General features: G+C 38.4%; 1 protein-coding gene across 1 annotated transcript; it reads left to right on the forward strand.

Annotated features, from left to right (window-relative positions):
* Positions 1-16: 16 nt before the first annotated feature.
* Positions 17-27,632, forward strand: ugcg (UDP-glucose ceramide glucosyltransferase). The gene is made up of 9 exons (XM_079598841.1): positions 17-278; positions 7,233-7,374; positions 17,965-18,067; positions 19,576-19,677; positions 19,914-20,026; positions 20,541-20,719; positions 21,422-21,508; positions 23,225-23,411; positions 23,783-27,632. The coding sequence occupies exons 1-9, from the start codon at positions 181-183 to the stop codon at positions 23,951-23,953; spliced, it is 1,182 nt and encodes a 393-aa protein (XP_079454967.1). The 5' UTR covers positions 17-180; the 3' UTR covers positions 23,954-27,632.

Raw genomic sequence — 27,632 nt, forward strand, 5'->3', positions numbered from 1 at the left:
CTGCACCCATTTGTCTGCGTCATCATCATGCTCCACCCACCTCTGCTATGCGCCGATTCCCTGCAGACCCGCCCACTCAACCCAGTCATCTGAATGTGTGTAAGAGTGTGTGTGTGAGAGAGAGCTTCCAGCATAAGGGCCGAACACTGAGGTGTCAGCGCACCCGGACACAGGACAGCCATGGCCCTGCTCGATCTAGCTTTGCAGGGGTTCTCCATCTTCGGATTTCTCTTGTTTATCGTCCTCTGGCTCATGCACCTCGTCTCAATCATCTACGTGTAAGTGAATGCGGCATCATTGATTTAAAATAGACCACGAAACGCGACGCTCAGAACGCTTCCGTTATATTCAACGACGCTGATCGCAAGCATGCAGTGTAGGCAGATTCGTTGATTGTAACGGGAGCGTTGTAGACTGACGCGGCGCGTTGCAGATGGGGTGTAGTATGTGTGTCTGGCTAACACAGGAACACGGGTTTCCTCTTCGGCGCCTCGCTGTTATTTCCGCTTGAAAACATGTGTATATCTATCAAAATGTTCATATTGACTCTGAATAACGTTAGCTGGCGGGAGAAGAACTCGTATGAATAATATGTCAATCACGTTAGCCTCTGGCTTGTCCTTCAGTAATCTCGTTTCTTGTCGCTAGCGATGGTCGTTAGCATAGCTACTGCGCACTGTCCGTGTTATTTTATTCGTTAATTTGTGAAGTCGAAAGGGTTTTAAATCACTTGTGGGGTTCATTTCTCAAAGGTCTTTTATTAATTCTCAGTGGTGGGAGTTAAAGCTACCTCAGTTAGCCTCACCAGACAACCGGCTTTTATGGTTTAAATAGAAAATATTTACATATTCAATGGTTGTGTTTAGGTATGTCATGGTTTGAAAGCTTGTGCTCACCAACATGTTTGCTTTCCATTGTTAAAATCCTCAGTTTCCCGTAAAGTTCACCAATGTTGTTAATTATTCATAACGTATTGTCTCCTAATAATTAGGCTATCTAGTATCATATGGTCGTATACACTGGTATGTAACTTATGTGTGTAACGTTACCCATCCCATGTACACACATACCAGTCAGAAGAGCAGTTTTTTTTTTAAAATGCTTGACACACATTTCAAATTCAAACATTGAGCATTTATGAGAAATAAATTAAGTCGAGTGTGTCTGACTGATAGTGTTTATCATATGATAGGCCTAACTACTAAGGCTGTAATGAACTGAACTTTGGTAACTAAGGAACTTCGGGTCGGGAGTTTCCTCCACCTGCAACAGTGTCATGTGAGTAGGCTTTGCCCCGATTCTGAGACAGAATACACATGGTTTTCGGAAACTAGACTGTGTGTGGGGAAAAAACTTGACTTTTTTTCTATTCTGATCTGTGTCAGACTGGTTAGAGAGGCTCTTCTAGGGCCGTGTCTGTCTTACAGGATATGTTTTGGACATTTGCAAACTCCCAAATGATGTGTTCATATTCACCTGCCAATGCAAAAATGGCCAGGGTTCGGCAGAAGTTCATCACGGGTTGTTCGACTCATTCAAACGAGTCTCGAGACGCCGGCTTCTTTTGTTCATGTGTTAGGAGATATTGTTTCAGGGAGACTGTAGCAGTTTGACCGCTCTTCTCGTGAGCTTTTGAGTTGCGGTTCATGTTTTACCTTTGAACAAGCTGAGGGGTTTTGTGTTCCTAAGAGTTGACCTAGATCTCAACCATCCTATGCAGGTTTGTAAGACATCACACTCTTAAATGAGTGTGTGTTTTTTCATTAAAGCTTTGGGATGAAGAGCACTTTTTGAAGTTGCTGGAATTTGTGGTCTTTCTTTGAGCACATAATGCCACACAGCTGGTCATGAGTCCGCCACCACGAGTCATTCATGAGGTCATTCACATTGATCTGTTGTGAGACCAGAATGAAAGGACTGAATTCCATGATCAGGTTGTAACCTCGGGTCAACTTCTTTCTTTGTGATAGAAAGTAGCTCACTTGTTGCCGCTCGGGCACTGATGGGTGTCATTAAGTGGGCGATATACCAGTAGACTCGATTAAACGGTAGAAAATTGTAAACCGGTAGAGAATTTGATCTGTTGTTTCTATCACGGTTATCCTCACACATTTTTTTTTAAGAGATTTCAAAAACAAGTTGAAATTGTGATGTTTCAACCAACTTAATTTTTTTTATTTTTAACTGGTAAGAACTGCGTTGATTCAACATGGCTTATATGATGCATTGTCAATTTTTTTGCTCAATGTCAGAGATCAACATTGTTTCTATGCCGTGAGAAACCTTGATTAGTGATGATTATATGCCACTGTTATCTGGGAAGACTGCATGCATACATGCCTCATGCACTCATCGGGCAACCAGAGGTGAACTACGCAGAGAGATGTTTGGTCAGATTGTGTATGTTTCTTCTCTTGCAAGCAATAGTCTTGTTGCATTTGTGGCAGAGCTTTGTCTGAATCGACTCTAGTGAAGTGTAATCACACTTTTGTCATGCATGTAGTTCTCTTTTTCTTTGTCTCTTACCGGATAAGTGTGTGTGTGTGTGTGTGTGTGATAGATACAGACTCTGTGCCAGAGAGATCTCTCTTCTGCATAGCAAATCGTGAAAGTGCGCCATCGACAAATGTCTTAATGTTACCGCAAATTAGAAACGGTTGGTGAGGTAACATTAGCGAGATGATGTTTTTGTAGTAATAATAAATAGCAAAAAAAAATTTTTTTGAAGTCACCTTAAAATAACACATTTTGTATGGAATATTGCGGTGTTTTTTATAAATGATTTATCCATGCACATCTTTTTATTTATTTAAATTCATGTACCTTGTGATCAAAATAACTTCATGCGGCGACATCACTTCTCTGACGATGAGGGCGGGGAAACCTGTCACTCACATGAGATCCACCAATAGCAAACCACAACCATTCAATCAACTCCCCATGGACAACATCAAGTCCCGCCCCACATTTGTTTTTCTCATTCCGGAAGCCGTTTCACTCGGACGGATATACGGCACAATAGGGAAGAAAGGACTTTAATTTCTCCACTACCAAAAGCAAAACCGAATGCATCATTGACGCTTATTGATATTACTGCCGTTTTTCATAATTATATATCCATGTGTGGCTTTTTTAATACCGGTTTCAGTACCCATCCCTAAATATGATTTATTTTAATAAGTGGTCAGTAGTTTTAGTATTTTCCTTTATATAGTTGGATTCATAGATATTTGAATGAATCGGATCACAAGGAATGTATTTACAACCCTTTAAAAAAAAATGTATACATGGAAAGTACACAGAGATGAAATGGGGTGCAGAGAGAAAACGCCTTAACATTCTTTTATATTGTTTATCTGGTTGAGTAATTCTTCAAGGCAGCACCAGAGAGACGTTAGCGTGAAGAAATACAGGTTCAGTGATGTAACCGAGTGTGTGTGAGAGCTGAGGACACTGAGTTTCAGTCGTCAGGTCAGGTGTGGGGATCCGCCCAAGTGGCGTCCTCCTCCTTCATGTGATGCATTTCCTGATTCCTCAGCTCCAGCGCTTCTCATGTGGCATGTGACGTTTGGCCCAGTGTGATAGCATCTGTTTAGTAAAATCTTTGTTTTATGTAATCCTTTCCTCTTTGCATAAAGTAGGAAAGTTGTGCATGTCATGTGCTCATAGGGTTGCCACAGAGAGGAATTACTGATAGCTTCCTAGCAGGGGTATAACGGTGCACAGAATCAAATTATGTCTCTGTCTTTGCATCAATTAAGTTATAATTAAGTTTAAGGATAAAAAAAACTGCTAATGATATGAACTAGCCTAAACTATTAGCCTAAATGTAGTTGCTATTTATTTTTAGATATTTGAAAAATTTCAAATTTGCTTAAACTGTCTTTATATACCAATACATAATTAAAATGCAAGTACTCTGAAATAGAGAGTATAAAAAACTGAGTGACTCTAGTGTATTTAATCTTCAATAAACACAGCTCATTAATTCCATTCAGTCCCACCTAAAAACGGGTGCGCGACTGCGCGCACGTGGGCAGAGCCAGTAATAGCAGCGGTAGTCATGGCAACGGAGAGTAACAGTCGCGCAAGCCAATCACTTGTTTCGTCCCGGTAGGAATTAATGAGCTGTGTTTTTTGAAGATTAAATACACTAGAGTCACTCAATTTTTATACTCTCTTTTTCAAAGTACTTACATTTTAATTATGTATTGGTATATAAAGACAGTTTAAGCCAATTTGAAAAAAAGTTTTTTAGACAATTCTTACCTAACCCTACCTTTAACTTCTAATTATATAAATAAATAAATAAAGTTTTTACTGCCAATTCGTTGTTGAATTACAATCATATTAGTGTCTCATTTTCATGACAGATATTTTAAACGTACATTAAATAATCAAGACATCACTAACAGGTTAAGTAAAATATAATGAATGAATGGGCTAATATAGTGCACATAATTAGCGAAAGAGTTAATTTCTCTAGCTGACTAAAAGCTGTGGACACTGAATGAATTTCCTGAGGTAAATGTAATGCTACGTGGGATATTGTTAACCAGCTGTTCTACTGATGCCCTTCCCCCGTTGAAACCGTGATTGAGCGACAATGGACATAATGCTTTTCAGTCATTTTAATTCAGTTTTTACAGCGCTGTATTCGTCTTGTACACAAGACTCGTTCTGAATTTTTGCGGGGGAAATATATGTACCTTTACAGTACACCCCTCATTACTATTTAATCAAATGTCAAGGAAGAAAAGTTAGTTGTGTGACAAACAATACCGTAATGTGAGATAACCTCAACAATAGGCTGGGGCGGGGCGGGGCGGGTTCGGTACGTCATGAGTACCGCGGTATATACCGTGTGTTGTGGTTTTTCAGTTCCAGATTTTCACTCATCTGAATCTGAGTTCATTTTTATCTCTTGAAGTAAAGATGCGGTGAAATTTAGGATGTGGGAATAGGAATTAGGAATAGGATGACATTTTGCTGGCAATAAGGTCCATTGTCTTCTGTCAATAGTGCAGTGATAGCTTTCAATGTGTCAAATCAGTTGTGAAAATCTGCACGCTCGGGGAAGCCTTTCGCCTCAACACAAACTTGATAAAGGCGAGTTTCAGCCTTTGGGGCATGCGTGTACCATGAGTAATCAAAGGAGATGAATTCCTAATGGTAATTAATTTCGTCATCGTTATTTTAAGAACCTGGTCTTTTTACTGGAGGTTTGGCGCACTGGGCCTGCCCACTGGACTGTGTTGCATTCCCATTCCACTAATGGTCTGAGGCAGTGAGATGAGGTGGTGTTCCCCCCCCCCCATATTTAATAGAGCGTAAGAGAGGCCAACACCTCCAGTCTCTCACATCAACTATGAGGAAGAGCTGCTCCCAGAGCTTTTAGAAATCCCCTCGTGTGCGGAGCTGAGTAAACGCATTACACATGCATGAATAAGATGCCTTTCTTTTACTAATGTGTATCACATGATTTTGTAGGTCATCAAGAAAGTGCTAGTAATGTTTTTGCCTTTTTTATTGATGGCAAACAGATTTAAAGGAAGGAATGCTGTTTATTTCTCACTGTTTGCTACTTTACCATTAAGCGACTGGTATAAACCGATAACCGATTAAGAAGAAAATTGAATGGATGTAACCAATATCGGTTAAACCGATTATCGGTCTCTATAATTTACATCTATGTATAATAGAATTTTATACTTCCAGTCAAAATGTATTGAGTCAACTGGGATTTCCACTTGTTAATCAATTAGTCATCAGTTGATGGAGATATTTTCAAATATGCTGATTAAAAAGCCTGGCCTATATATATATAATATGGTGGTTTATCTCCCATTATCTTTTCTTTTTCCCTATCGCTCCGTCTTTCTATTAGATGGAGCTTGACATGTTGTTTGACATTCACAAGAAAGTGCCAACAGTGATGTTTTGGCAGTCAAGATAGACAAACTTATCTCTCAGAAGCAAACGCGCTCAGACAGCTAAACCTTTCTTCCAGCTTTTAATGGCTGTGTCGGTCTTGGAAGCTTGTCCGCTGGTTCTGTGGAGCGGCTGGCAAGCGTGTCAGGAAAGACTCCACACCCTTCAGACGGGAGCAGATAGGAAGTGCACAAATGGATGAGAGGCAGAGGGAGCCGGGATGGCTATTCAAATTGCCCAACATTGAAACGCCTCTATATACACTGACACTGTTAACTCAACATTACCTGCGAATTGTTCCATCAAAGCAAGACCAGAACATGAACAGTTCTAGAAAGAAAACGGTCTTCCAGGAAAGCTTTGTGTGATTTGCTTCCTGAAACTGGGCCAGGGATGTGTTCATGAAGTCATATCTGTGTTCAGTGAACTTCTAGACTAAATAATTATAATGGAAGATGGCCACTTGACCCCAGATCTTGAGCGCTGTGTGGGTGCTTTTTTTTCTTCTTCTTCTCAAAGTATGACAATTGTGTTAAACAAACAAATATCCGCAGTAACTTGGAAACTAAACCAGTTGGATTAGCTTTGGTACATAGATGAACTTTCAGCTGCCTGTCAAACTGCAAACAAACAATAGATCAGGTTGAAATAATACACCGTTCCTAATGCGTTCATGTGTGCATGTGCTGCAGCCGAGTAACCAGAATCAATATGTACAACAGTCACCTGTTTATTTCCCTTATTATTTCACAGCCAAAAGTTGTTTCTCTGTAAATTATTACAAAGGTTGATTTTGATCATAATTGCATATGAATCCGTAGGAACCAATACAATTGAATTAAGACTAAAATTAAATTTTTTGTATATATATATATATCTATCTCTCTCTCTCTCTCTCTCTCTCTCTCTCTTTTTTCTCCAAAAATTATCCAAACAATGCGTGAAATAAGTTGATTTCCCTGTAATTGATACGGTCTTTGGGTCCTTTTCTAGAGATGCACCAAATATTCTCATTTGTTGATGCACCCAATAAATAAAAAAATCAATAAACAATTTAATGTCACCAGTTGCTTTACCACTTGGGAAAATAATAATAAAGAAAGAATAAATGCTAAGAAGTATTTTCTACTGCTGATGTTGTTCACACACCAGCTTCCCTGGGATCCCAGAAATCCTCCGCATGAAATTCACCATCCGTAAAGGAAGGAGCATAACATCTTTGAACACCTGATGGATTTATGAAATGCACACAATGTTATTATTAAAAGCTGACTTGTATTTCTTTCTCTCTCTCTTCTCAGCCGTCTGCATCTCAACAAGAAGACCCCAGACAAGGTGCCGTACAGCAAACTGGCCGGCGTCTCGCTGCTGAAGCCCCTGAAGGGGGTGGACCCCAATCTAATAAACAATCTCGAGACCTTTTTTGAGCTGGACTATCCCAAGGTACCATCCTCTAAGCTCTTTGACCTTGATGTTGTTCGCGCTGCTGTTTCGAGTTGCTGACAGTCAAGTTCAAGTTATTATTATATATGCGTTTGCTGTTATGTGTTTGGAAAAAACCCTCAATCTCCCCGCCAGTGCTTTTCTTAAGAGTTTCCAGCCACCGGCAGCATTTTTGATTTTTCACAAAACCTTCATCAGTATACTTGATGTTGAGCATCTGAGCATGCAAAATATCAAAAGAAAGATAGACCATCCCCTTTTTTGCTTCATTCATTCTTTTTTTATTAACTCTTGAGTTCTAGTTTCATTTAAAAAAGCAACATTTCAACAAAAAGCGTGTTTTTGCAGTCCTATAGCTCGTTCATTCGGTAACATCAAGACAGATTTGATTTATATGCTGTTTAATGTTTGGCGATCGTGTTATTTTACATGTCCAGATCATTACATATGATCATGCAGATTCTGTATATATTTGCTATAGACGATGATGCCTAAAATTGCGTGACTTGTTGAGGATTAGGCATTATTGTTTTCGTGTAGTCATGATCGGATGATCCGATTCCAAATTGAATAGAGTTTTAAAACCAAAAGACAATGAAAGAATAGATGTTCATACCTTTTAAAGATTAATTATTTAATTTAAGCAAATATCTCATACTTTAGATTGCTTTAGATTGTGTTAAAAGATGTCAAGTGACTCATTTTCAACAACTCCTTGATGTTGCTTGTTGATCGGTCACATTTATACTATTTCTGTCTTTCATATATTTTTACACATTTGTTCTTGCACACATCCTGTGAAAACCACTCATGACGTTGAGACCTTTTTAAGAATGTTGCAAACACTTCCTGTCACTTAATTAACGAAACACAATCCGAGTAGTTCAAATTTGTAAGTCTTTCCATTGTTGAATCAAACGCGCTACAAGCTCATTTCTGAGTTCAGACTCTTTTTCAATGAATGAATTCAGGGCTGTGATTTGTTCGGCTTCATCTCTCAAATGTTTTAGTGCAAATGTATGTAGATAAATACAGTTGTTTATTCCCACGAATGGGATAATGTACACTCAGTCATACGTTATCGCAAAACAAAACCAGATGGAAAAAATTCTTTAAATTCTCATTATCTTAACGTAAACAACAATGTTGTTATCCTGCTATAATACTTTCTTTTTCTTGTGGCCACAGTCAGAAAGTGTATGTTTTTGAACAAGAAGCTTGAATTACACCCCAAGCCACCTACATAGAAAGTAGGAGATGATACGAAGTTGAAACACTACTCAACTAAATTCCCTCTGCTTTGCATTTATGTAGATAAAGTTTATGTTCTCCGTTTACACCATATTCCTGTCTTGCATTCTTAAGGCACTTTTGAATTGATTTTTCCTGGCAAATTTATGTATCCGAAGCTCATCCCAAAAATCACTTCAGAGGCAAATATAAACTTTAATGAATCTCACAAAAACATGTCCAGGTCACATTTTTTACTCCATAGTTATGCAAAAATAAGACATTGTATTTTGCATAAAGAAACTAAAGCTTACTTTTAGCATTATTGCCGTAAAAAAAACAGTAAAATATTGTTACAATTTAAAACATTATTTCTATTTTAAACTAATTTATTCCTGTGATCAAAGCTGAATTTTCAGCATCATTACTCCAGTCTTCAGTCACATGATCCTTTAGAAATAATTCTGACATTACTTTTTGGTCCGGATATATGCTCCGGTTGTATTCTTGTTAGATTTCGTGAGGTTCCCCATCTAGGAAGTTGACTCTGGTTTGGCTGAAGGCGGTGACTGTGTGCTTCAGTAATGAAGAGGTAACCGCAGACCTGATGGAAGCGTGCAGGGTGCGTCCCCTGATAATGCATATCTTTTGTTGCTGAGCACCGCGGCGCGCACCATCTAATTACAGTGTTTCTCTTCTGCATCCTGACTTGAGCACGAAGCTTAGGATAAATCACTGATGCTTTTCTAATGAGGAGCTTTTCCAGGCGGGGCGGCTCCGAGAAACAACCGATTCCCCGTTGGACGATCGTGCTCTGTTGTAAGCCATCTGTCAGTGCTTCTAAATTAAAAATGAAATTGATCTGGTGTATAATGGACCAGCCCTGACCAGAAACTCCAGTCCCGTCAATCACTTTTGATGAGAGCAGGGTTTGATATAGTAGTCAAATCTTTTACTACTAAGAAAAAATGCGCATAAACTACAATGCAAACACATTTATCGAAAAAACGGATTTTGCCTCAACAGTGGATGTTATCGGGTAACTGCGATAACCCAGCGAGCCAATCGCATCGCAGCATCTCAAATGTTGGTTTGGTCGCTCTGAAATGCCTAAGTCTCTCATCAGAACGATTTGGTTTAATTCCCTCACAGAAGCGCCTCGCGTGATTGTGTTCCCAAACACCAGCATCGGAACACCAGAACATGACAGCGTTTATTGAGTTTCGTCTGCGCGCCATGTGACTCAATTATGATGGAGGGAAAATGGAGCCCTAGTGACTTTCCTGAATGCAGAAACTTCCATTTTTATTAGATCTTTTGCTCCAATTTCCCATGACGTTTTGAACACATGGGATGGAAATGATGCTTAATTCGCAAGTGTTAAATTGGCAATTTTGAATGGAAGCATAGCGATCGAGTCATGTGAGTGAAGACCGAGACTGTTTGTTTAGTGCGTTCTGCTGATTAAAGTTTAATGCCGACTCTAGTGTTAATGGAGGAGGATAAAGCTTCGCTGCTCTCCGTGCGCTCCACTCGAGGGATTTGGGGGGCGACGAGTATGAACGGAGATGCCGGGGTGTGTTATTTCTGCAGTGGTGCGCTCAGACTCTGCAGATGGGGGTATTCTGCTCTATTTCCCATCACACAGCTGTTTGAGCAGCGCAGATGCCGAGTCCTCCTGCTGCCGCTTGTTGGGTTGGAGAAGTGCATTCCTTGTGTTTTTTCAAGTGAACAACATGAGGTGAAAATACTTATAAAGCACTTACCGTGAACAAAGGATATCAAGTAGTCATCTAAATGTTCAAAACATCTTGAAAATCTCTCTAGTTTCCTCTTAAACGCATTCCAAAACAAGCGGTTTCCTTGTCTTAGTTTCAGTCCATTGATCTGATTGGACGAGCAATGTTGTGAACTTCTCCCTTATCTGTGTTCATTGTGTTCCTGACAAGTCACTCGACGATTAATCCTGCTGTTTGAAACTTTTTTTCCTTATTGTTATGGAAGCATATTAATTGGTACCATATATATTATCAGCTGATATTTATGCATGAGTTTATTGGCGTCACATTATGCGCTTGCTGATTTCTCCTATCTTAGATTATGGCAGAAGTGATCTGTAAAACATAGATGTTCAATCATTTGCTAAAGATAACAGAACAGTGTTATTTTTCATACTGTACCTTACATTATAATGTTGTGATGCCTAAATTAATTAGTAGCATTTTAAACAGTAGATTTTAGTGTTTTATATTTAGTTTTAAGTTATTTATGCAAACTATGATATATTTCCAGGATAGGTTTTAACATGAAAAATTTCATTATCGGTATTAAAAATACTAAAGGTTTGCTGGCCTCAATAATTGAAGTAGTTTTTTATAGTGTGATAATATTGGTGCATCTACTTGTAAAGTGAAGTATCTCTTCAAGGCCACACAAGCCAATTCGGCATCAACGTTACTGGATGAGTCCATATAAAGACAGAAGATTTCTCCAGTTCTTTAATTCAGGCCTAATTGAATCAAAACCAGTGCAAATGCATCTTTAATTTCTCTTCTGAGACATTAAATAGCTTCCCTCTTTAGCAAATGGCATGAAGCTCTTGCCTTGTGCAATTACTGGACGAGTTAACATTTTCAGCCAGTATTCAAAAAAAAAAAAAAAAAAAGCTTCATGTCCAATTAAATCATTCTAAGACTCAATTTCAAGTGCATTGAGAAAAAAAAGGGGAAAAAAGGGGAATGGCCTTAAACAGAGATTGCCAGTAAGTCTCTTTCTTCCCAACATGTTCGTTCTTGGCTTAATTCCTCGGAATGCAGGCTTTTCACAGAACGACAGTTTACATTTGCTTTACCCTTCTGTGAATCATGGATGATCATCTTTTGTTTACGAGCCTTGCAAGATTTGTGATTCTACAGTGAGCTTCAAAGCTAGCCTGACGTCGTCATACTCAGATACCAGTCAGTCTGATACTGCTCCATTGGGCTTGGATTATGGGCCGCGTTTCAACCGAACCATGCCTCTGCGCTCAATTGGATAGACCTACAACCAATCAGAGCAGCGGAGTAAGTGACGCATGTTGAATGCCTTGATCGCGGTTCTCTGTTCCTCTTTTAAAAGTAATGCGCTGTCGATATCTTCTATAACAGACGCGATGGCGGAATATACTCATCTCAGTTCTCCAGAGGCAGCCATCTTTGTTGTAAGCGAATTCAACCCAAGCGCTCTTTGGATTACGTTACTGTTGATCATCTGTCCATCATCATATAAAGCCCGCCCTGACAATTTGATTGGTCCGAACAGCTCTGGTTCGAGCATAGTTGCTCCACAGCGGATCAAGTCCAGACTGAACTTCCCGACCTCAAATGTTGTGGGCGGGGCTAAATTCGGCTGGCATCCAGGCTACTACAAAGCCCTTAAAGTAATATTCAGGACAGTTTTTAGCATTTCGATGCTCAAGGCACATGTTGTGAATTGTGGTGGAGATTGTATCTGTCAGAACTCTGAACATGTCAGATATGCGGATTTCTTGAGCAGTTGTTTTCTTTTTTTGTTGCAGAGTTTTTCAGCATGCACTCGTTCTTATCTTTTACTGTACGTCGAGCGCCGCCATCAGTCTGTCTTGGCTAAACACGGGCATACAGAGGTATAATTAATGTCTTTTGTTCCTTCTAAGATAACCTGATTTAACTTGTGCATTAAAAAAAAACCATCATGTACCAGGCAATGTCTAGAAACATTTCATTTAAAATTAAAAAATAATTTTTGTTTGAGTAATTGTTCAATCTTTCTCATTTAATCTGTGTTTTGGCATGTAAGGTATGAAAAGATCATTATTAATAATAATTTATTGCAATTTTGCGATTCCCATGCATAATTTGTGCTGATCCGGATCCGGCACCTCCCTCATCTCATACACCACTGAACGATATGTTATGACCGGTGTACATATGGGAAAATTAAGTAGGATAACGATAATGTTGTTAATAACTTGTTAAATGTTTTTTTTTTTTTTTTTTAAACAAGTAGAAGAAATGCAGTCCATGCCTTATTTTGGTAATGATTTATTGGATTTGACTACTATTGGCATTTTCAACGCATGGCAAGCAACGTATAGAGAATCTATATATAAACTTCGATGCACTTCTGTAATGTTTTTCTGAAACGTGTGCATGCCAGTCGCTATGGATATTTTTGGATTTCTGTACCTTCTAACATACCTTCTGATGTTCATTCGTTTATTTCGTGCCTTAAGTAGTAAAGCGGAAGAGATGATCTGGTAGCAACAGCGACCTGTCACTCACCACATTAAAGAGCGCCAAAACGGTAGATTTTGATTATGATTTATTATACTTTCAGCTACCAATATGAGTCTATTACTTTCAGTTGAGTTAGACATTTTTAAATCCAGTTGAGTTTAGCCAATTTTTCACCAGTTACTGCAGGAGTCCACAAATTGCATCTTCGGGTCAGTCAAAATCAACTTCTGAATGAGTGTGAAAGTTTGAGAAAAATCAGTTGTGTTATTAGTAAATGTGCCGATCAGCCCAGGCTCCCATGAATGTGGTAAATGACTCGCACAACCCAGTGGAAGGAGATCTGGATCTGGATGTCATGAGGACCAGATGTTCAGCTGTTAAAATGTATCAAATTTAAAATCTCTCTCTCTCTTCAGAGCGATCACTTAATGGACTCACACTTACAACTAAGTAACAAACAATGGTCAATGTGCAACTTTCTTTAAACAGTCAGTTCATCATGTGTTCCTGCTAATTTGTCCATGGAGCGCCAGTTGTTCGGTTAATCTCTGATCAAATTGTTTCTGAAAACTTGGTCATGCGATGTGTGCTGATGAACACAGTCTACTTTAGCACACGTACTTGTTCTTAAGCAAACAAACGCAAGCCATCCCCATGCTAATGCTCATAGAGCTGCTCAAAATGCGTTGTAAATGCTTTACTTTTCTGAATTCAGGAACATGCTTCTCTTACAATATGACTGTCAGTGAAAGTAAGAACACGATGTTTGCTGTGAGTTTCGTTATCTGCCGGTTTGAGCGACGCTTTCATTTTGCATGGCAGAAGCCAGGGTTACTGTGTGTCATGGTGGTTTGCCTGGCTGTATGTTTGTTTGGTCTCTGTGTTCTCCTGAAGGACACACCTAACCTACAGTATATAGTTGCCTGATGTCCACCCTTCCAATCCAATCCCTGTTTTGCATTCAGCTTCATCCGAGAGCAGGAAATAATAACAGTGTTCTTTTGGCAATTTAGTTTCCTGGAATGGACACCTAGACCTCTAAATGAATAATGCCTGGAGGGACATCGGCTCTGGGCGTTTAAAGGCTGATTATAACAGACAGTGGAGGTCAGGATAATGGCCCTCGGTGACCTGTGCCTTTTCTAGTGTAATTACTCCATTACATTTAGAGAACTTGGTCATCCTTTCCTTTTCTTTATGACCACTTCTGTGTTTCGACTGAGGTTTGTAAGACTTCTGTTCTTTTATTGGCAATTTAAAAAGAGCCCAAACGGGTTCAAGCTGTTTTATTCGCTGCAACAATTTTGATACTAATTTGCTAATGAACACACTACTATTTTAATATGTAGGTGTTTTAATATAAATGGTAATATAAGTTAGGTAAGGTAAAAAAAAGTGAAAGATCTCTTTAAAATTAGTTTAAAATGCACGTTTGAACAAATATCAAGATTTTTTTTTTTTTTGGTAACAAAATGTAAATGTATTAATGTCCCTTTACTTAATTGTTAATTATACCACATGACATTTGAATTGAAACCTTCCATGCATATAAGTGTAAAAATGTGTCTTTCTGTCCAGCATGTTGTATGCAGGCATTTCAACAGAACGACAATTTACTTTTTTTTTTTTACCCTTCTGTGGATCATCGATGGTCATTATTTCTGTTTACGAGCCTTGCGAGATTTATGATTCTACAGTGAGCTTCGAAGCCATTAAAGTGATTTTCAGGACACAGTTTTCAGCATTCGATGCTCAAGGCACATGTTGTGAATTGTGGTGGAGATTGTATCTGTCAGAACTCTGAACATGTCAGATATGCACATTTCTTGTAGTTGTTCAGCATGCACTCGTTCTTATCTTTTACTGTACGTCGAGCGCCGCCATCAGTCTGTCTTGCCTAAACATGGACATACAGAGGTGTAATTAATGTCTTTCTTTTGTTTCCACTAAAATAACCTAATTTAAATTGCATTAAAAATCCCATCACCCTGACATTGTTCCTCCAAAAAAATCTAAATTATAATTCAGAAATTAAAAACATGCTCATCACACAAAAGATGTCATTAATCATATGAATTGCATTTGTATTATATTTAAAGGGATAGCTCACCCAAAATAAATTTCTGTAATTAATTGCACGCCCTCATGTCGTACCAAACCCGTGAGACTTTCATTCATCTTCAGAACACAAATGAAGATCTTTTTTAAGAAATCTCAGAGATTTCGTTCCCTCCATTGACAATCGAGTCACATGATTACTTTAATTATCTCTTTACAACCTTTCTGTCAATGGAGGGAACGAAATCTCTCGGATTTCATCAAAAATATCTTCGTTTGTGTTCTGAAGATGAATGAAAGTCTCACGGGTTTGGAACCACATGAGGCTGCGCAATTCATGACAGAAATGTCATTTTTGAGTGAACTATCCCTTTAATGGTATTTATATACTTAATATAATAATGTAACATCCCTAAACACAAGCCCTTAGCTGTTTTCGACACATGTGCTGAGATCTAAGAGGATGACGCATGTATTGCACACTTGGATTTCCCCGTGTCTTCCATCTCTCTGACTCTCTGCCATCTCTCTCTCTTCTTCTGCTTTGTTTCGCAACCTGTTGTTTAGTTTGACAAGCTCCCTCATTCAGCCAGAACAGAGCGGGTCAGCTGATCCCGGCGCAGTTCATCAGATTTCCTTGCACTGCATCTAAGTTGGAGGGGCTGCTCCCGGACGGGTCTATAAATGATTGAATAAAAGCCTCCCACTCTTTCAGCGCAGCGCTCGGGGGTTACTGTCGTGTATCCGCATCTCTGGACGCACAGAAAAGTCCCTTTGTCTTTCTGCTCCGCCGTAGCCATGGCAACAGGGTCGCTGCGCGGGTTGCGAGGGCGACTGGTGTCTCTTGTCGGAGCGCAGGCCTGCTCTTTCTCACTTCGGCCCTGGTGCGACTCCAAGCCTCAAACAGCTTTTCATGAAAGCCTTTGTTCTGCGGCCCGCCGGGCTCTCTTTACTGGTACATTCAACAGAGTGCTGGAAGTTCAGCGTTGTCCGCTCAGACGCAGAGAGCAAGATCAATAGGAAATCGAGTGGCGGTTTCAGAACTGGCTCGTGGCTCCTTAGAAATGTATGAGCTTTGTAGGGGACAGATTCGACTTTTACACTACTTCTTTTTTCATTATGTTTTTGGCAGATACTGTTTGCGCCCTTGTTTATTGCTGTTTTGGGTGTATCATTATTTCGGGGTTTTTACACTACGGTGTGAATGGTGAGCGTAGGGGACAGAGGGGTAAGCTGTGCCGTAGAGCTGCTCGATTCTGGATAAATTGAGAATCATGATTTTTTTTTTTTTTTTTTTTTTTCTCACCATTCTCCAATGATTGAGCAGACAACTAAACCAGAATAGCTTGTAATTCACTAGAGGTTCTGGCTAAATGTTAGTTGCTGCAGTCGATTTAAAATGTTTAATGGACCTCAATGAATTATTAAAAAAATCGGTTCAAATGAATAATTCAATGACTCACTCATAGACGCTTCACTTGTTTCATTACTGGATAAATCAGCATTTTTTTTAACGAATCTCATGACTGAATGATTCAATGACAAATGGGCTACATTTTATGTCGCTTGTCGCATGCATATGAGTGTGAAAAAAAAATTAAATTCATGTTTCAATGTCTTTTTTTTCCTCCAATGAGTTATATAAAAGTTGCTCCATATTATGTTTTTATGACGACCTGAACTAACTTTGTCATACCAATGTCAATTTATCATATATTTTAAGAGACTTTTATGCAATTACTTCATGCACCACATGACTTTGATTTTATATATTATATTATAAGTATGCCAAACCATTTAAGGTTTCCCTTTCAAAAAAAATAATGGTTTTAATGAGTCCTCTCTGTTTTTATAATATCAGGATGGTTTATGCCCCCAAAAAATATCAGAATGGATTAATTTAGAAATTAAAAGCATATTCCTCATACAAAAGGTGCAATCAAGTTATTGCTTATGAAATTCTAACATCTGGGAAACGTCACAATATTACATTTTTATTTTGCTGCATATTATTTACATTCATTTTAATTCTGTTTTTGACCAAACTAAATGTACCTGTCATGTTGAAACATTTCTTTGACATTCAAAACAAAAACTGTATTTTGCCAAATAATCATCACCAAAATGTCTTACCTATTCAGTGTCATGCATTTAGTGTCAGTTAAACTGAAACCGTTAGTTTATTAATTCACAAAGAAGTTAATTAGTAAGCTGAAATACATTTGGTTAAATAAGTCTCTGGATAAATCTTCATGTGCGATTTGATTTTCCTAAAAGCACTTCTGTCAATCTGCTATTTGTGGCCAGTGCTAATTCAATCTAGGTGACAATAGTCACTGATGATGATGATGATTATTAATATTTGCTGTTCTTTTTAACTCTTCTATTCATCAAACAATCCTACAAAAATGTATCAGTTTCCACAAAATATGGAGCAGCACAACCGTTTTCAACATTGATGATAATAATAACAAGTGTTTCTTGAGCATTAAATCATCAAATATAAATTTCTGAAGGATCATGTGACACTGAAGACTGGAGTAATGATGCTGAAAATACAGCTTTGATCACAGGAAATAAATGACATTTTAACATATTACAATAGAAAACAGTTCTTTTGAAATTATAATAATATTTTACAATATTATAGTTTTTACTGTATTTTCGCCTTGGTGAATAGAAGAGATTTCTTTTCTCGACCCCAAAATTATGAACGTCTGGCTAACCTCTTTGTGAAATACTATAATAATGTTTTCCCATGATAAAGCTACTTCAACTGTAGTGACAGACGGGCATATCGGCAGTCCATTTTTGGCCATTTTTAATCTTTTACACACCATTATAAACCAATAGTGCTTGTGCTGTGTTGTAGGGAATTTAATAGCTCCTTAAAAACCACCAGCGTGTCTGAACTGCGCGTTTCAATTCGCCCCAGCCTCTAAGTGTCTTATTGCGCCATAATAACATTAATGTGATAAAATGTTCTCTTTGACAAATGGACTGAGTTGCTCAAAATAGTTTTTTTTTCTCTTCTTCTCCTCCCCAGTATGAGATTCTGCTCTGTGTCCAAGACCATGACGATCCAGCCATCGATGTTTGTAAAAAGCTTCTGGGCAAATATCCGAATGTTGATGCCAGGCTATTTATAGGTAAGTCTTTGACTTTAATAATCTCTTTTTATGTCAAATGAAGCCAGTAATGGAGACACATCCGGCAGTTTGATGCGGAGCTACATCTCGTCCCTCGTGGATCGGGTTGTCTGTCAGTTTTGTGCAGTCGCGTGCAGGGAAAAGGCAGGGTCTCTGAGGAGTCTCTCCAGAGGAGCGAAGGCCACCCGCGTGTGCGCCGCAACTCAGCTGTGTATATGCAAATGCGGCTCTTGGAGTGGATATTGATTCTTGCTCATTAGGAACAGCTGGTGTCTCTCCGGGGTGCTGTTATCCGGCCCGCTGCCTCCAGCCAGTCAGGGGACGTGGGCTGTCCCGGAGATGGCATCCGCTGCTTTGCACTAACCTGAAGCCATGTTAGAAAACATGTGACGCCTGCCAGGTTGTGTTGGTTTAAACATCTCCAAGTTGTTTACCGAACCAGCCAATCAGACGGCAGGAAAGCGTGCGGTGTGAAGTGCATTAATGCTCTCAGAGGCCTCGCTGCCTAACGACCTTCAGGTGTTCGACCCACAAAAGAACATCTTTCGGACTTATTGATGGACAATAGGCCTGTTGTGCTTCATTACGTAATTGCTTGATCATGTTTTTTAAGCTAATTTCTTCTTTTATTATTATATAATTGTCTTTAAATATAACTGTTATCAATGTGCAATTTGGTTTCCAGTCATAGATTTTAATTGTATATATCATTGTAATTAAATTCAAATAGTATGATCATAACTCACACCATAATTCACTATTAACAACTATTTTTGCTTTTTGAAATAAATGTAAATATTAGCTGAAAAACTTAAAGAAATAGAAATGCTGTATAAATATACTATAAGTACAAACATCATTGGTGTTTTAGTATTTATAGCTTTATTTTTATATATATATAGGCTATATATTTTTTTATTTCTCATGTGTATATATATGTGAAAAAAAAATATATATATATATGAGAAATGAAAATTATATATATATATATATATGAGAAATGAAAATTATATATATATATATATATATATATATATATATATATATATATATATATATATATATATATATATATATATGAGAAATTAACATTTTATATATATATATATATATATATATATGAAATCATATAAAAATAAAGCTATAAATACTAAAACACTACTGATAATTTATCTTGACCTGGGATGGGGATTGTTACAAAACGGTGGAATAATGTTACAAAAATGTTTTTTTTTTTTCACTATAATCTAATATTCAGCTGGACTGGGAATCTTAACTGGTCCAACTTTCTTCTTTTTTTATGTTTTCTAATATATGTCTGTATCTAGAATATTATTATTAATGCCTTTCTACCAAGATCACATCTGTAACTGACAGGAAAAAGAAACAAAAAAATGAGAACCACAATAATAATAATATATTTTCAAATTGCCACGTCCAAATGTAGTCATCTATAGCCCTAATGGAGGTCGTTATTATTGACACTATATCTCTTTATCTTCTTTTAGGAGGAAAGAAAGTTGGCATCAACCCGAAAATAAATAACCTCATGCCAGCTTATGAAGGAGCAAGGTACGAGCTCGTCTGGATCTGTGACAGTGGCATTCGAGGTAAGTTTGCCTATGATCTAAGATTATTCAGATTATTAAAAAACAAAACCTCTTCACAGTGTTTCAGTGAATAGTACATTAACTGTCTTTTGTAAAGTTGGCCTTAATGGTGTATATTGCACAACGATACAATTCTTTACTATTACTTGAAAAGAATAATGGTGAAAAATGAGCAGGACATGTTTTGAAGAGATGCACCCTTGAGACAGTGCTGATCATGAACTGATATCCCACAGTGAAGCCGGACACTCTCACTGATATGGCTAATCAGATGACGGAGAAGGTGGGACTGGTTCACGGCCTTCCTTACGTGGCAGACAGACAAGGATTCGCCGCCACATTGGAGCAGGTCAGAAGCCTTCACAACCGACCTTCCAAATTCTTGCCTTGGTTTTATTAGACTGCTTGTGAACCGACATCACTGCTTATTGTACCGTTGTGTGTGTGTGTGTGTGTGTGAGGAAGGGCTGTGTTCTGTCCTGTCACACTGCAATAAAACTGCTGAGTTGTGGCTGTGTTGCTAGTAGAGACACCAAACTTGAAATGGGACACCGTATGGTGGAGCTCATCTGTGCCTCTGGACTTTAAAGCTCTTTTGCCAAATTCATGCAATATTTAAATTCATTATTGCTTTATTTATGATGTTTTTTTAAGCTCAGAAGTAATTTCTCCTTACTAAATATCTGTCGCTTATTTAAAAAAACAGGCTTGAAGTCAATATTTGATCAAGTTAAATTGGCTACAAATGAATAATTGGCAAACGTGTTTACATGCGTAATGCGATTATTAATGCTTCAAATCTTTAGAGATGAATTATGTGCAATATAAACTATTAAACGTGTGTCCCATGTGAAATCCTGCAGGTTTATTTTGGAACGTCACATCCTCGTTCCTACATCTCAGCCAATGTAACGGGGATCAAGTGCGTCACCGGGATGTCGTGCCTCATGAGGAAGGACGTCCTGGACCAGGCCGGCGGGCTGATAGCGTTCGCTCAGTACATCGCTGAAGATTACTTCATGGCCAAGGCCATCGCAGACAGGTTTGTCAGACCGTTTAAACATCCGTACAGTGCTAATAATGGCGTGCCATATCACATTCTGTCAGGCCATCATTTATTTTGAGATATTCCTGAATCATGCTGATAAAGAATTACATTTTCTTTAAAGGAATTAAATAAATAAAAAATCTAAGTAATTCACCCTCATGTAGTTACAAAACATTGACTTTATTTCTTCCATGACACGCAAAAGATGTTTAGCAGAATGTTCACGCTGCTCTTTCCCATACAATGAAAGTGAATGGGGTCGAGGCTGTCAAACATCATAAATGTATGATAAAACATCCATACCAAATCTTCTGAAGCCATACGATAGCTTTGTGTGACTAAAGCCTCGTTTAGTCCATATATTCAGTTATAAGATTTAGGTTTTTACTCTATAATGGTTTCAGTTTTTATCTTTTTTCATTAATTGTATGCACAATTTTATGGTGCTTTAATAGGGCTTTTTATAGCTTGAGAGTCTGGTCTCCATATGCTTTAATGTGTGGGAAAAACATCTCAAGGTCATATGGGTGTGGAACAACATGAGGGCGAGTAAATGATGACAAAATGTTTAGCGTTGAATGCTATATTCCTGTAATGCGTGTTCAGAACTATATCTCTCATAGTGTGTTTTTACCATCAGTCTCAGAAAAAATGCCCTTTATTTGCTAGTTCACTGATGTGGTGTTTCTCTTGCAGAGGATGGAAATTTTCCATGGCAACGCAGGTAGCCATGCAGAATTCTGGCTCATACTCCATCGCACAATTCCAGTCTCGCATGATCAGGTACGGCAGTTGTTCAATCAGCTTTTTATGTTCGGTAGTGAACCCAATCCGTTTTCCTGATGGGACCACCTCCAGAGTAGTGATGAGACTGGGTTATTTTTGTTGTTGTTTTGCAATTTTCTGATAGAGTTGCTGATGGATCCCTGCATCACTATTTATATCACGGCATTGTTAGGATCAGGGCTTGACATCTTTTCTCCTCACCAGCCACCGTGACTAGTGGTTTTCCAAAGTTGCCAGCTACTCAACATTTTCACAGGCCACAATTTTGACATGGATACCATAGGGGGAAACTGCCATAGATCTTTTTAACATTATCTCATAATTTTGCTGCAAATATATTAGGCTGCTGTCCTGTCACTTTAAGTCCTGACGAACAGATCCATTATAATGTTACACATTAATTTTCTTTCTCAACGGTTTACTTTCACTTAAAACATGACTGTGTTTATGTGAATACTCGCCAAGACTGCCATTTTGACATTATTTGTGTGTACTTGACTGTTTAAACAGCTAAAAATAACTAAATTTAGTACTGAGAGGCAGCTTTATGTGCCGCACTTTGAGTATGAGCACAAAATCTGTGTGAATAAGTGAAATTATGCGCTATATACACGCAATCCCACAGCGAAATTCAAGCCCTGTAACACCAACAATATTCACCCGGAGCAAATGAAACGAGTGAGTAAGGGTTTGTGTGTAACTCGCTGTCGGAGAGATGAGAGAGAGAAAGCACAGCTGGTATCGTGTATCTATTCTGGGAACATGTTTTATTGGAAGCGTTTCAGATATTTCAGTATCGAAAAATCAATGTTTTGTCAACAACACTACATTGCACTTTATTTCAGATGCCTTTTTACAATTAAAAAATGTATAGATGTTTTTCACACTGCGCTTAACCCTGGTTTATCATCTTTCTAAACCCAGCTCTTAACCCTGGGTAAAGGAGTGTTTCACACTTGTAATTCAGAAGCGGTTTAGCAACCGCTTTTTACCTTGGGTTATGAAAGCCCGCTTTTGCAGTGTCAACCCCGCATTGCATCGTTTCACACTGTACAAGTTTGGTACAGCAGTGCTCGAATGTTAAAAGTAGACCCATTACACATAAATATAACCTGTAAATTCAACGTTTGAGAGGGAAAACGTCAAATGCAGACAGAAAACGTGACCATTTGAGTGAAGAAGAGACAGTTTCAATATCTTTATAGTCCGAAGTATCCATTCAGTATAAACTCGATAGTGCAGTTCTAGAGCTTTTATGTAAACTGGTCATGTGCAGCGTTCATCCAATCAATGACACTGACCCGGCAAATAGGAACGTTAACCCAGTGTTTAGGAGTGTACAATGTGAAACCTCAGCTTATTAATTGTTAACCAAGCAAGATAACCCAGGATTCAGTTTACCTGCGGTTTAGAATGACCCAGGGTTAACTTTGTCAAGTGTGAAAAGCCCTCAGGATATATATTAAATTCAACCTGCCAAAGTGGCTAGTCGGAGTGACTGCGTTACACACCACTGCTGACATCCAATGGCGACTGTTTATGTCAAGCCCTGATTAGGATCATATCTATAGATTTTTTTTTGTTATATGCGATCCAGTATCATTCATGATGTTTTGTTATGGCTTTAGTTTAGATGGTATCATTTCCCATTTTATGGTGTATAAAACCTGCTGAGCTTCTCATAAACATTTCATTGTTGTCCACTCTTTATAGATGGGCCAAGCTCAGAATCAACATGCTGCCGGCCACCATCATCGAGCCCATCTCGGAGTGCTTCGTGGCGAGCCTCATCATCGGCTGGGCCGCGCACCACGTGTTCCGCTGGGACATCATGGTGTTTTTCCTGTGCCATTGTCTGGCCTGGTTCATTTCTGATTACATCCAGCTCAGAGGAGTCCAGGTAAGACACGAAGTTATGCAAAAAACAACACAGCAAATCTGCATTTCAGCTCTGGCTCTATTCTGGTATAAAACCATGTTTGATGATCCAATCAATTCCAATTGGATGAAATCAAGTCCTGGCCTTTTTTTCTTCTCTGGGTTTAAATCCTATCGCTAACCTCATTCCACTCAGAAACGTCACATTACTGAGGAGACATTAATTGTTTCTTCATTGGATTTTTCTCGACTTTCCTAGGAAAGTTTATAAACCGACACGGTTTCAATTTTTAACAACCCTTACAAGCTAAATCATAAGTCGTTCCTCGTAGCCATTTGATATTAAATTGCCAGTCCTTTGTGTAATCGTCTTTCTGCACTCTTTCCTCAAAGGGCGGCCCTCCATCCTTCTCTAAGCTGGACTATGCGGTGGCCTGGTTCATCAGGGAGTCCATGACCATTCAGATTTTCCTCTCCGCTCTTTGGGACCCCACCATCAGCTGGAGGGCGGGACGCTACCGGTTGCGTTGCGGAGGTACAGCAGAGGAAATCTTGGATGTTTAAACGGCACCGTGTGCCAAGGACTATGCACTGGTGTGAACAAGGAAACAGAACTGCGAGAAGACGCGGGCGCAGATGGACAAATGAACTGAAACTCGTTTTGTTTTTGTTTTGTTCTGGGTTTTATTCCAACTTCTGATAGTTTTTATCCTGTGACTTTAGCAAGCTTGAATAGATTATTTATGTCCTTGGTGCTTTTTTTTGTTTTTCCTGTGAGGTCCCTTGACAATTTAAGACCTCGTTCTAGATGAGCCAAAAGTTATGAAGAGGTGAAGAAGAAGAAAACTTACGAGGAAACGATGTCTGGCGGCACTTCAGCAGGCATCAGAACCCTGATGAAATCACATCTGAATTCAACGTTTTTTTTAAAGTCCTTGCAACTTGTTTAGTGGTGGTTGAACAACTCTGTGTATTGCGACATATCCGTTTTATCATGTGTTTGGATGGACGGTGCGGTTTTTAAACATTATATCGGCACGGAAGTGGGGTAGAGAATGACTGAAGCCTTTTAAAAATGGCACTGGCGCATGAATGGATCACTTGCTTCTCATAGTGTTGCTCCCAACATACAGCACTCTTGCCATATTTTATACATTTTTGGACTTTTGAATGCTCAAAACGGATCCACTCAGGTCCATTTTATGTTTACTGGACAGAGCAATATCTTCTGTAGAGGTTATACATAGGAAATTGTGGCAGAGGTTCGTGTACTGTCGAACTATCCTGAAACAACGCACCGCTTGTACAGTCTTTGCAGCCACCCTGCAGTATTCAAACAAGAGGTATAAAGGCCTAGTTTGAGCCCAAGTTATCTTCAACGTGATATCTGCCGATTTAATTGCATATCTTATGAAATGTAGTGCCATTTGAAGAGCAAACGTTTTTAACGTTATCATTTTCGGTTTCTTTAAAGCCAACACTATGGGTCTTTCTCCAAGGACTTTACCTTCCCGCACTTCATTCACTCTCTCGCACCAGAATCAGGGTTTTTGCTAAAAACGATTCCTCCCCGTGCCGCTGTTTGCTTGAGAAGCTCTGTCAGTATTTTCCTGCAAATGTTTGACTGGATACAAATGCTCAGATTTACCTCCTAAAACTGTCCGAACATTTCATCCGACGGCATTTCAGGTTTCCAATTAAACCAGATTCAGTTGTCATTTTTAAGAATTTGAAAAGTTCAAGTTTATATACACTGTTTGTTTTTTGAGTTATCGTGCAAATTTTTGGCAAAAATCTGCATTTACGCTCTAAGACATTTCAAAATTTAGCAGTCGCACAGTGTGCCTTTTGGCTTGTTTAATTCCCCCAACAACGTAAAGCCCCTTATCTTCCACAAGTCAAACAGTATTCACGAAACAATTGACATTCTTCTCCGCCTTTTTCCTTGTGTCTTAAGGCACTGCTTGTGTGTTTCGTACTGCCAGCACTTTGCTGTTAAACCGCTCTTTCTGCATTTTCCTCATTTCTTAACCGTCTTGCCCGTCTTCATGCGCTGCTGTGTGTTCATGAATCATGGCGCTGATTGTGACATGCACATGCCAGCACTGGCAGTATTGTTTAACAGATGATCTACTCCTTTACCTGGACAGTCCAACCCTTCTTGTTATTATAAAACCCGTACTATGTGATTCAGGAAAGCGCGTTGGCGTGAGCCATGCGTCTTCATTGTCCATCAGCTGCCATTTAGGAAGTGATTAACACTGTTTTAGCCCAATGCCAAACCCTCCATTGTTTGAGTTTTTGGTGTTGGTTTATTATTTCTAATTTGAATGCATTTGAGTTTGTTCTACTGAACACTTGGGCTGACTAATGGAAATATACTTAAACTTGTGTTTTGTGCATGAGGCCACAAAATGAATGCCATTTGTTCGTAACATTGCAGTTAAAGTATTAACAGTTAGCAATAACTATATACATTATAAACTGTTATACTGTATTCAGGCTGTGAAACAAAAGCAAGCTTCCAAACCCATTTCTTTGTCCAGTTGTGGTATAATAAACATTTCAGATTTTGTCGACCGTTTCACATGAATTGTTCCTCATACAAATAATGGGCATCATTCATGAAACATGAACAAGTTTTGCAAAATTGTTGAAAAAAAAAAAGCGTTAAATTGTTACATTGAATTAATTTGTTAAACCATTCTGGTGTAAATTGTTGCGTTGAATTTAATAATTTGCGAAACCATTCTTCTGTAAATTGGAATTGGTTTAACAAATTATTCACTTGAAGGTGACCATTTACACGAGCGGTTTTAGGAATTATTTCTAATTTAAGCAAGAAAGGTTTTACAATCTATTCCATGCATTTAATAATTTTGCGAAACAATTCTTGTGTAATTGGACGCATTAAATTGAAATCGTAGTTAAAACAATTTTTGCATGAATTAAATTCTGTGCTACAATTTAATGGTTTTATGATTAACAAAAATGAATTCTGCTCTTGAATAAGGCCCAATGAGTTGTTGATCTGCAGAATTGGTCAAATTGAATGTACGTTTGCATAAACATGTGACTTAACATGTTATTTTTTTTTTCCGTTTTCTATCAGTAACACTTAAAATTCCACTGTAGAAAACGTAACTTTTATTTAGGGAAGGGGAAATCTGTCTTTCTGCAACTATCCAACTTCTGCTCTTTACTTTAAACCATATCTGCTGGCTCTTATTTTATGTATGTGAAATATTGTGTCAAAAAAGTAACTTGTAAATTCACCTCATTTACGAAAAGTCTACAATGCACTGTAAATTTTCTTGTTTAGACTTTTTTTTTTTTTTTCTGGCTGTGAGAATGCTGAGTGTGTTTGCGGAAAAATGCTGTTTATGGCCTTTTTTTGATATGTCAATTCTGAAAGGATTGTATTATCGTAAAGTTCTGTGGGGAACTGGACTTTTTTTTTTTTTTTTTTTTTCATAAGTGTACAGTTGTATGTTTTTTGGATTAACATGTTTTGTAGAAGACTGGTGACCCGTATGTGGACATGAAAAAAATGTGTGTGTGTGTGTTCTGCACTTGTCAACCTGAGTACCAGCAGCTGTTTACTCACAACTAAAGTAAAAAAGTGTGACAGTACATAAACTGTATTGGGGTCGGAATTACAGGATATGAAACGATATGGCAATGTTTCAGGACTTACTGGGTTGCCTTTTGAAAACAATTTGTGGCTCATCCTGTGGTATGATAGAAACATTACTACAATTCACTCATGATCAATCTTTACTACAGCCCTGGACTCATGGTTGAACAAAGCGACCAAGCAAAACTACTGCTACATGTCTACCATCTACGGTCATCAATCAGAGTGCAAAAAAAAAAGTCTAGTTGTGATCCACCGCTTTTATTTTACGTGCTGTAAGTTGACAAAAGAGCAAAGGAAGAAGCTTTTAACTTTTTTTTTTTTTTAAAGAGTATGTACAGTTTATTTATGAAGTTTGGTTGATATCCATTGCATACACTGCTTCTTGAGGCTTAATTTATCATCAAGTTGTACATTTGTTTTTCTCTATGAGTTTGTTCTTTTTTTTTTCTGGCAGTGTAAAGGTATGGCTGGACAGACTTCAGTTTTTGAATATTTTGTGTTATTTTGTAGATGTCGTGTACTGTACTCTTGATGCTGAATGCGTAATCCACAGCTGGAAACTGTGTCATTACAGATAAATTAAAGCTTTATCAAGCAATATAA

The sequence above is a fragment of the Phoxinus phoxinus genome (genome assembly GCF_949152265.1).
Source record: "Phoxinus phoxinus genome assembly, chromosome: 23".
Taxonomy (NCBI): domain Eukaryota; kingdom Metazoa; phylum Chordata; class Actinopteri; order Cypriniformes; family Leuciscidae; genus Phoxinus; species Phoxinus phoxinus.

Coding starts and splice junctions, on each gene's coding strand:
- ugcg (XM_079598841.1), top strand. CDS start 181: ATGGCCCTGCTCGATCTAGCTTTGCAGGGGTTCTCCATCTTCGGATTT. Junction 279..7,232: donor CTCGTCTCAATCATCTACGT/GTAAGTGAATGC, acceptor CTCTCTTCTCAG/CCGTCTGCATCTCAACAAGA. Junction 18,068..19,575: donor TGATGCCAGGCTATTTATAG/GTAAGTCTTTGA, acceptor ATCTTCTTTTAG/GAGGAAAGAAAGTTGGCATC.